The 11,375-nt window shown below is 41.9% G+C and overlaps 2 protein-coding genes across 3 annotated transcripts in view; both read right to left on the bottom strand.

Annotated features, from left to right (window-relative positions):
• Positions 1 to 59: 59 nt before the first annotated feature.
• On the bottom strand, positions 60 to 2,462 carry LOC143212739 (zinc finger protein 131-like). Its single transcript, XM_076431852.1, has 2 exons — positions 2,286 to 2,462; positions 60 to 447 (listed from the first exon to the last, which is right to left on the bottom strand). Exon 2 carries the CDS (start codon positions 410 to 412, stop codon positions 68 to 70), a length of 345 nt encoding a protein of 114 aa, XP_076287967.1. The 5' UTR covers positions 413 to 447; positions 2,286 to 2,462; the 3' UTR covers positions 60 to 67.
• Positions 2,463 to 5,827: 3,365 nt separating this feature from the next.
• The window catches only part of LOC143212712 (uncharacterized), a 182,997-nt gene continuing 177,449 nt past the window's right edge, over positions 5,828 to 11,375 (bottom strand). The window contains exons 7-8 of one of the 2 annotated variants that reach the window (XR_013009749.1): positions 7,684 to 8,708; positions 5,828 to 7,644 (exon numbers count right to left, since the gene is read on the bottom strand). Coding sequence is in view for 1 of the 2 variants with exons in the window: in XM_076431786.1 (XP_076287901.1) it covers positions 8,221 to 8,708 (488 nt within the window). In the remaining variant the exon portion in view is untranslated. Of the gene's footprint in view, positions 8,709 to 11,375 lie in introns of both variants that reach the window. The other variant, XM_076431786.1, reaches the window with a different exon arrangement.

Raw genomic sequence — 11,375 nt, 5'->3', positions numbered from 1 at the left:
TATTTTTTAATCAGCCTGTATGATAAGTCTCGTTTTACATTTTTCCGTGGCTCGACGGGATCGTCGGTCACGCGAGAGGAAAGATCTTGTGCAACATCTTCTGGTGCTTCACCAGCTTGTCCCGCCGGTAGAACTTCTTCAAGCAGAAGCCGCAATGGTGTTTCGGCTCCTCGAAGTGGAGCTTCATGTGCGCCGCCAAGTTGTGCTTGTACTTGAACCAGCCATGACAAATGTTGCATTGATATTTCGGCGATTTGCCGCACTCGACGCGCAAATGGCGCTTCAGGCACGAGTTCCGCATGTAATGGCGGCCGCAATTCGGACATTTGTACATCAGCTGGCCCTGCGACGTTCGAACCGGCTCGAAGAAGTATTGGTTCTCCCTCGTTTCCGATTGTTGAACGCTCGGCATGTCCCACGCGGACGGCTGCAGCTGTACCCAGTAACCTGAAAAGAAAAGAAACGATGAAGACGGTGTTCCGGTTGCGGATGATTCTATGGACCACATATTAGCGTTACAATCTTCCCAGATATTAGAACATAACTGTACACAATCATACAATAATTTATTGAACTGTCGTGTATTACCTGGACGTTTCTAGACATTTCCCTGTACCTTCTCTGATGAGAACTGTTGAACGAAAATGTTTCATATATGTATATTCGACGTGTACAATTACAAAGTTTCTGGTCGCATCTTCATCCGAAGCAACGAAACGAAGGGAGCATCTGTTCCACCTTGAACGCATGCAATAAGTAGGAAACATCTTGGGAAATATAGCTTTTTATTCTTCTTAACAATAGATATTAATCGCTCAAACGAGAAAGTCGTGAGAAGACACAGTTACACTGCAATTCGTAATGAACATATACATATGTACAAAGCACACCACTGTACAATATTAACGAAGATAACACGGACGAACAAATTTTTAGGCGTCTTCATCGACAACATTATATGCTATAAACAACAGCACGACTTATAAACTTCTGAGCACTTCTCTATCAGATGAAAACGGACGATCTGCTCATTTTCAGTAACATAACATAACATAATTAAGAATAAGAGAGGGTACACAACCTTCGGAGATATCGATCGACGTCCAACGAATTCAACGAAGAACAGGCACACGTATGGTACAGGAAAATATTAATAATAATCGTATCGCGTTCGCAACTCCACGTAACAACATTTTCTGTACAGATACAAGTACACGTAGCGCGAGCTTTCCCCTTCGAATATTAAAGTCACATTCACGCGAAGCGTCTGTCTTACTCCAGCGTTGAAATTTCCAAGTGCTGCGTGCAACTGTGCAGTTTCCTTGCATAGCAACAAGCGTTCGAAATGCGTTTAACAAGGTACTTACAACAACGAACATCAGCTTCCGACGTGAATTGTCTAAAAGGCGCGCACCCAATTCTGTACAAGAAGCTAGTACATTGACATCGGTTGATTTTCATGAAAGTTTCGTCGGCGATAGTTCTTACAAAAATATTCAGACACATATTTCTCGACTTGCACGAACGGAGTTATGGAAAGCACGCGATGGCGGTTCTTCCGGCTCTGATACAGTGGAACCTCGATTCGCTAATGTTGAAAATAAGAATGATAGAGCTAGATTAAAATGATAGATTAAACTTTTATTAAGGGGTAGACTCTCGTTTCAAAATTAAGCCTCGTAAACCTAAAAATAGGACTGTTGACTGTTGAGTTATCTAGTGCTTTTCACTGCTGAAAAACCCCATTTTTGGAAACGAGACTACCCCGTTAGCTGAGTTATTACTCTATCATTAAGGGAGTTGTCTCGTTTCGAGGATTGCAAGTATGCGGGCTTCACATTTCTCGATAATGCAAAGATGGGGGTTTTCAGTAGTCAAAAGCGCTAGGTAAAAGATCAATCTAGGCCACAGTCGCCCTCAAATTTTGAATTTTATGTTTACGTGGCTTTACGCTTCCGAGTAATGCAAATTACGCTGCCGAATAATACAAATTACGCCTCGTAAACGTAAAAATAGAAAATTTGGGGGCTGTCGCGGTATAGATTGTTCTTTTATCTAGCGCTTTTGACTACAGTAAAAACTATATATTTGCATTATCTTACGAGTCCACCCCCTTGATTCACAGATGGTGAAAATGTGAAACATATTTATAGAATAAACAATCAAGGTACCAGAGGTTCTACTGTAGTTCGAGACTAAATGGAATCGCTATAATTCCTATAAGAACAGTTTTTGATCAAAACTTTTATCAAAATCGTCGGATACCACTCCGATATGTGACGAACCTTGCTCGGTTGGCTCGAAGTTGTTGATTGGATGTTGCCACTGGAGTTCATCGCGCGAGCAACAGCTTTCAAAAGTGAGCTGCGTTGCGCGGATAGGCTTGTCTTGTTGGAAATGTTCGGCGCAGCCTTTTGTTCAAGCGCAACAGCTTCCTTCTCCGTGCGTCGAAGTCTCCAGCGTGGCCTGTCAGGCAGATCTCTCCTCCCTACCGAATTTCGACGATTTCGCGTCCGCCGCGTGAACATTATAATGCCTCAACAGACTGTGCTTGTGCTTGAATTTCGCGTGGCACAGGACACACTCGAATTGCGCTTCTTTGCCGCACTCGAGCCTCTTGTGCCGTTGCAACGAAATGATCCTCCGGTATTGTCTGCCGCAGGTGTCGCACGGAAACGTCTCGCAACTGACCGGCAGCCGGTACCAACACGCTGAAAACAGAAATCATCGGTTAGCAGAATGTCCCTCGCACCGAGAAACCATTTTCTCATACCATAGTGTGTACCATACACGTTTCCTTGTATTGTCCGGATCGGCTGTATAATTTGTTTTTTCAATCTTTTTGTTTGACCTCTTTCTTTAATGAGGTAGACTCGTTTCCAGGATTGCAAGGGCGCGAATGGGCCTTCTCTCATTTCTGTATAATTCAAAGATGGGGGTTTTCGGTAGTCGAAAGCGCTAGATAAAAGATCAATCTAGGCCGTAATCACCCTCAAAAGTAATTTGCATTATTCGGAAGCATAAAACTGCGCATCTAACTATTTTCATAATGCTGCGACTTTTGAGGGCAACTGCGGCCTAGATTGATCTTTTATCCAGCTCTTTCGACTACTGAGAAACCCCATCTTCGCATTATCGGGAAATGAGAATGCGGATCCCGCACAATTGTAATCCTGGAAACGAGTCCTACCCCCTTAAAGCTCGAATTTGAAAGGAGACGAGTGGGATAAATAGAATGACTCGCACGATCTTTAGAAAATAACCCGCAACAAAGATTGTCTTTTTATTAATAATAATAATATTAATAATAATAATAATAATAATGTTAATAATAATATTAATCGCTAATAATAATGATGATAGATAAATCCATAAGTTCGCTTGGTAAACCTTTCCAAAAAGAGAGTTCGAAGTGCTAAATACCGAAACGAGTATTCGAGGGGGTGGGGGCGAGGGGTGGGTAGGGGGTTTACGGAGAAAATAACGATTCCCGATTCTCTCCTAGCCAATGATCGCTGAACGCGAGAGGCGACGCAGACGACGAACGGTCAGAGAGAAAACTTCACTTAAAAATATCAAACGACAAAAAGGTTCGGTAACACGAGATTGACAACCAGTGAGGTACCAGGGATACGATGTAACGAGTATATCCTACGTTTGCAGGCAGGTCGACGCGAGTATCCGCAAATACTGATATCAAAAATACCGGACACGCCGGATCGAGGGGATCGAAATCACCGGACGAGGTCCCAATTCTCTTCTCTTTCTATGCATATACAATTCCTCTCTCTCTCTCTCACACACACTCACTCACATTGTTTGCGTGCGTGTAAATGTTCGTATAAAAACAAAAAAAAATGAAAAAACGTTTGTCCCTTATCGTACTAAGAAAAATTGATTCTACGCGGAACGACGAACAAGGTCGATCTCGGCAAAATTCTGGAATGTTCTCGATTCTTCTTCGGCCAATAATCTCGGAAACGGAGGTTACATCGGTTTCCGTGAATTTCGTGAGTGAATTGGAGGATTGTTCGTCCACCGCGACGAATTCTTGTATCTAAATCGGCAACTCGTTACCTTGCGCGATAACGTCACAAAATTATTGCAGAATCGGTACTGTTTCGTAAGTGTTCCCGACGCTGGGCGATTGCGACACAATCGATAATCGTACAGCAGGCCTGAGCAACTCTCCCCACTCCTGGGTAGGAGGAGGGTGGGGAGATTAGGAATGTAAATAGAGTCGCCAGATCAAGATGTGTCCCAACTCTACCTTCCCCTTCCACGACGCTATTCCCCAACCTTCCGCCCTCGTCACGTGACGCGTTCCATCTCTCCGGAGACTCTGGTCACGCGAGGCTTCCACGTCGTTTTTAGCGTCAATAATGTAAAAGTGTGGCTGAAATGGGGTCCCTTGGTCATCCTGCCTGATTTCGCAACATTTGTTATGATTTGACTTTCAAATATGAATGTATAATAATACATAGTTAGACTCCGGATCTACAATACAGACTCTAGAATATAAAATTCGATAGAATTCAGTGCTATTTTTATTTGTTTCGGATCTGAAAAGACTGTTCTCATTCAAAATAGGATTTGATTTCATTGCACTTTCTTCGAATTTGTCTATAAACATTGGAAATTGCAGAAACATCCACAGTCTATATGTATAATATACAAACTTCTGAACTCTTCCGGTACTTTTCTGCCAGTGACTGTTCCCCACTACTTTCCCCACAAACTTAGGACGTAGTTAGAGTGGAAGTTGCCCGGGCCTGCCATACATGATCGATGCATATTGTGTTTAGTGTCGCGAGAATTACAGAAGGATAATCGAATGTCTTCTGGTTAAATGCAAGTATCGAAATAGAAATCGTGTATGGACCAGCCGTGTGAACGTACAAAGAATAGATGGCCAATCCGATCTTTGTTGATTCCAACGGTTGGAAGATCGTATAATTATTATTGTCTATTCAGTAAGTCTATAAGGTGCTCTCAGGTAACCGATACTCTGGAGATTATTCCGTAAAAATCACCAGCGATATACATCTTAGATTTATTTACGCGTTCTCTTCCCAGAACAAGGCACTTTTTCATTACCCTTATCATTGTTATCAAACCGCGGACGATTTATGCAAATGCGCAACAATAATTGGAGAAAACTGCGGATCTTGATGCAGAATAAACAATTTAAACAGTTCTCTCTTTCTTCAACGATTTTAACCAGTTGAAAATAGTGCGACGATGTTCTTTTCGAATATAAAGATACTGGAAGAAAAAGAGTTTTTGTATTACATGAATCATCCAACTCCATTATCGTGCAATTTCATGTAATAAAAAAATCTGAAAATTATCCCAGGAAATCTTTTTTCACAGTATCTTTATATGCCGGAAAAAAAATGTTAAATTTGCTCAATTTTATAAATGCATAAAATCTGCAGCGTATTTATTATGCGACGAACGCACGAACGTCCGCGATCCAATGATTGCGCTCGGAATGATCGGTAATTTCGTAACTACCTTCTCAGTTCTCTACGTCGTGTGCAGCTTGTGGCGTGTCAAGATAGAAAAATGGCGTAACATCTAACGGATAAAAAAATACCTACGATATAAAAGTACTAGAAAATATAGGTAAACTCTACGGTAAAAAAGTTTGCAGAAATGGTAACACGATCGTCAATTTTGTTTGCGACGTTAAATAACGACAAGGGAAGAGCGAGTATGCTCCCATCTGCAATGTAGTGATCGTCCGTCAGAAGGTGGCAGTGATTTCGACAGTGGGGGGAACGTTTGACGTCACCACGTACCGCGTGTACAAACAAGTTTCTCACTGGCAACTTCCGATGGACGATCGATACGTTTAAATTTGTTCCTTTGCACTTGCGGTTAAGTCGATAATAATCCTGAGACTCGAATAAATAGTGCGATCATTCGTGCTTCGTTGGAATGTTTGTTTACATGTTCGTGGTACGATCGTCATAGAAATTGAGCTGTTCGAAAGAACGCGAATACAATACGATAAAGTCTACTCGAGACGTGAGAGATAAAATATTATCGAGCTTACCTAACAAAACAACTCCCCTACGGAATACAAAAGCAAAGAGAATAGAATACTTAAGTAAAAGTAATCAGATTCAGGATATGTACACGTAGAAACCGAAATACCACGATATGAAATTCTTACAATTGAGGTAATAAACTCGAGAAAACGGATATCATCCTAACCATAGTTATCCTTACAGAAGTTCGTGTGATTACGTGGAACAACTTACGTTTCTAAACTCGCTAAAAGGCGTCCGAACGAGAAACTTTGTTCAACACTTTTCAACTTCTAGACCTATTTGTTATGTACAACGATCGATCCCGATTTTTTAGTACGTTCCTATGATTCGAACAATGCAAGACCCTCCGTGCTGCGTGGGACGGGAAACGCCTCAATTTAAACAATTTAACTTGCAGTTAAAAAGTAAAACAGTTTTCTATGTAAAACACCGTTCAAACATCTGCCTTTGTACTCAAACTTTCAAGAAGAGAATAAAATAAAGGAGAAAGGCATCACCATCTATTTTTAGTTGCATATGTGAACTATGTAAATCAAACAACTCGAATCTTTTCAGTTAAAACGACTTGGCCATTGTTGTATGAGAACATTTCATGAAAATATTTAACCAAGCTTTTCGCGAGAGTAACGAAAGACATATTCCTTTCAAAAAATAATGTGCTCCACACAGTTGAATAATTCGGAAATCAGAACACCCCTCAACCCCTTACCACGCTTCAGATAAAAACCTACTAAAAGTCATGTGTAGACAGCGGATCTTTATGGAGGATAAAAATGTTCTACCCGAATTGCAAGAAACTCGAGTAAAAAATAGAAACTTATTTCCTATCTTAATAGGTTGAAAATGATATAACTGTATCTTTAAAATCTTCTAATGTTTTTGCCAGGGACCAAAAATAACAGTTATTCTACAATTTTCTACGATAAAAATCATTAACAAAAAGATGATTATTATTGAAATTTAAGATAATGTATACAAAATATACAGAAAAAAATTCGAAGAACAAAATGATTAAAAATTTCGATTTTTATACATTTTGCTTACAAATAACAATTATTAGTGTCCAAAAATTGAATCCTCCCCGATAACTGTTATCGATAAGGAAACACTGTTTCGATTGCTCAAAGCAGTTATCGATGAGAGAAGTTCATTTCGATCGCTCATAATAGTTATCGATGATCGAATTTCTTTTCACTTGTTCATAATAATTATTGATGAGAAAATTCATTTTGGTTCCTTATTTAATTATTGAGCGGTCTTCTCTTTTTCGGATGGACAAAGCCTGTGAAATTCATTGAGAAGGTTTCGTACAACAAGACGAATCAACAGACTATAAGAACAACACAAAATATGTTTGTTCGTCACATCAAATTTTGATTGTAACAATTAATTTTACGAATAAAAAATTTATGAAATAATTGATTGTCTACCATTTGAAAGTTGTACTACTAAATAATAACTATTACAAATTTCCTTCATCAATAACTGTTATGAGCGATTGAAATGAACTTCTTCTATTGATAAATAAATTTATCTCATTGAATAACTGTTATGAGCGATCGAAATAAATTTCTCTTATCGATACCTGTTATGAACGATCGAAATAAATTTTCCTTATCGTTACCTGTCATTAATGACCGAAACAAATTTTTCTCATCGACAACTGTTATACGTGATCGAAAGGAATTTCCCTCAACGATAACGTTTACCAACAAGAGAAAGAATTTTCGGTGTACTTATAATCCTTATTTGTAACCAATACGATTTTAGTCGATGAAATACATGTTATTCTATGAATTTTTTTCTTTTTGATTATAACAGTTACGGTCCCTGGTTTTTACTGTTTCACATTTTAAATGCATAAAGATCCGCTGTCTAGCCATGTGGCTCTAAAGACGTATCGGTGGAAAATAAAATAACTTCTGTAACGTTACGTTCAGAATCAATGTAAAATTAGTTTATACCGAAAGTATAAAAAATAATCAGATGTGACCGACCATTCAAAAACCATCGTCTTTGACGTATGTTTGAAAGAGACAGCGATCCCAAGCAGCACAGATCGGATTCGAAAGAGTGAGAAATAGTTCGTGAGACTTATCGCGTGTATTTCCAGGACGATCGTGCCAACGTTGGAAGACATGTTGAAAGGATATGTGTGTTTTTAGGCGCCTTCGTCGTAGCCGATCTTCTGATGGTGTCGCTTATAATGGACGGTGAGATTGCCTCTTTGCCTGGCCTTGTAGGGGCACTCGGGGCATTGGAAGGCGGGTGGTTTGCCGCCGCACTCGACCATTTCGTGGCGGCGCATCGTGCTTTTCCATCGGTAGCCTTTCCCGCAGAAACGACACCTGAACTTCCGTTGTTGCTCGTGCGGCACGCCCATATAGACGACGCTGAGGTCGCGAGGTTGCGGTAAAACCTCGAACGAATCGGGAAACACGACCTCACGGGTGGAGCCGGTGCGGGGGTTGTTGTTGTCGGTGCCGCTGTCGTAGCTGTTGCTGTCGCCCGCGTTGCTGCTGACCCGTCTACCGGCTACGACCACGTTGCCCCTCGTCCCGGCCACTGACGTCGTCGACCGGCCGCCCTTCTTCGCCGTTGGGTGTTGCTTGTAATCGGACCGCAACAACGAGAGCAACGCGACCATCCCTGTAACAGGTCCCGGCGCCAAGCGAGACGCGAGAGCGAGGCAACAGGTTATTTAATTAAAACGAAACTAAAAAGAGAACGGGGAGAACGTAAAAATTGTGGGAGACGCCGTATCCGGGTACACATGGGGGTGGGAAGGGCATGGGATAGGGCGCGCCTCGGCGATTGGTGCTCAGAGAAGTCCATCGTGGGAATCAGCTACTATGGGAGTAGCTGATTTCATTTCGTGGATTCGTTGAGCAGAAATTGCCCAGACGTGGGACAGCGTGTAACTCCGATCGATGCACGGTTGCATGGTTGTTACGCGGCTGGCGAGAGAGATATCAGTGTGATTAAACCCGTAACCAACCCAACACATAACGTATCAGCCAATAGCTCCGAGAGATAGGTGCGCCCAGGGTAAAATTTTGCCGTGGTTTTACGTGAAGAGGCGTGAGGTTCTCCGGCTGACCGGAAAAGATGGAAAGACGTGTACGGCAAGAAACGTTCGGCGGAATACATGAACTTCATAACTTCGGGAAGCTATGATTACGGTCTTTTCATCTTCTCCGGTACACCGGTCGTAGATGATGAAAAAAAAAGATGCCAATTTCCAACCCTCCAAACAAAGTAACCAAACAGGATGCTTTCGGTGATGATGTCGTGGGATGAGCTTGCTCTCGTAGATATTCAGAGAGATGAATGAATGTACAAGTGCCAGAGAAAAGTCGTAGCAGTTCGACTGTATATTATACACAAGTGTTCTTTTTATATTTATGTCAATGTTCTTTCGTTTGTACAGCTCGCAGGTAGACCCGATTTAACAGCGGTGGGATTTCAAAAATGAAAAAAAATGTTATTTTCTCGTTCTCGAGAGCCGAGTTATTATATGTATATCAATTCTATAAATGTAGAAACGGTAGAAATGCTCGCGGAGACGATTCCATATTACAGACTATATGTATAATTCTTTCGGTAAATTCTCTTTGGCAAAAACGAGACTGAATAAGTAGTTACTGATTCTTCGCAGACACACGCGCCAAACGTGACATTCTAGAGAGGGGCTTCTCGTAACTATCACTCAACACACACGTAACCCTTCGACAATGGCCGCGACGTACGACATCCTGAAACAAAAACGTCCGATTTTTAATCTGTGCCTCGGAAAACCACGGTTTCCCGAACTACCTCGATCCACGATCACGGGATCGCTCGCCTGCAGAATAAACGAACGATTAGTGCACGATCACGATACAAATCACACATCATTTATTCTCGTCGTTCTAGAACGAGAGAAAGTCACGAATACTTCTTTATTCGCATTGATTACATCGTCGTTGTATACCGGCGAATCAAATGCTCACCCGTTCCGCCGCAGTTTCTCCAGAACTGTTTTCCTGATTTTTCCTTGAAATCAGGAAAACCCGTTTAAATGAAGAAACGATTAAAAGAATAATCATTTAGATCGCCAGTTTACACACTATACATTCGTTGTCCGCTGGCAATGAAAACACTCGTTCACTCTAGCAGAGATAGGCACGGTATTCTCTCCGCGACTGTCGGAAAGACCTCTACCGTAATTGTTAAAATTTTTCGCATTAGTTATACTACGAAGAATGTAGTCATTACTCTAAAATCGTCGCGGATCCGAAGGTGCGACAGTTACGGAGAGAATACAGTCTCGCCAGACGGGCTTGTATTCCCCTTAAAATGCTTCCCCCTCTAACACTAAACGTGGGTCGATTCTCCTCTAGCGACTCTCTGTACAATGGGACGCGTGACGTCACGTTATCCCCACTACCGCTGCTAGATTAAAGAAAAGGGTTATCTGATGGTGGAGGGGGAAGTGTACGTACATGTCTGATAACCAGTGTCGCCAGAATTTCTCTCTCCCTCTCTCTGTCCTTATCAGATTGGTCACTTGGCATTGTGACATATGCACGATTAATACTTGACTCCCCACTCTGCCCACGTCTCTGTCACGTAACCAATCCGGTGCTGACAGATAGAGGGTAACTCTTTCAAATTCGCTGATCTGGCGACACTGGTTGCGTGATTTTCGTGGCAGTTGTGCTCCATTGGTCAAACTTGATCCGCATCTATGACGAACGCAGTGTAAATCGCAGAACGCGTTTAGGTAATCGACATCGAGTATCCTACCTATCGCGATTTCGAAAATGTCCTTCTTAGGGGGGTAGACTCGTTTCCAGGATTGCAAGAGTGTGGGATGCGTCTTCTCATTTCTCGACAATGCAAAGATGTTTTTTTTTGCCTACAGAGGCAAAAGCGCTAGATAAAAGATCAATCTAGGCCGCGATCGCCCACAAAAGTCCTATTTTTACGTTTACGAGGCGTAATTTGCATTATTCGGTATTGTATGTAGCTGTCGCAGTTTTATGAAAATAGCTACACGCGCAACTTTATGCTTCCGAATAATGCAGGTTACGCCTCGTAAACGTAACAATAGGAAATTTGGGGGCCTAGATTAATCTTTTATCTAGCGGTTTTGGCTACTGAAAAACCCCATCCTTGCATTATCGAGAAATGAGAAGGTGCATCCCGCACCTTGCTTCGCTGGAAAAACGAGTCTACCCCCTTAATGATCTAGAGCAGGCGTGGGCACCGGTGGAGCCCCTCAAATGCCTGCTTCCCGCACCAAACTTCCTTCCTGCGCACTGCTTGTGACGG

This window comes from Lasioglossum baleicum, chromosome 10 (assembly GCF_051020765.1).
Source record: "Lasioglossum baleicum chromosome 10, iyLasBale1, whole genome shotgun sequence".
In the NCBI taxonomy this organism is placed as follows: domain Eukaryota; kingdom Metazoa; phylum Arthropoda; class Insecta; order Hymenoptera; family Halictidae; genus Lasioglossum; species Lasioglossum baleicum.
This window is presented reverse-complemented; position numbering and strand designations above follow the sequence as displayed.

Excerpts from the sequence above, each read along its gene's own strand:
- LOC143212739 (XM_076431852.1), bottom strand. The coding sequence starts at position 412 with ATGCCGAGCGTTCAACAATCGGAAACGAGGGAGAACCAATACTTCTTC.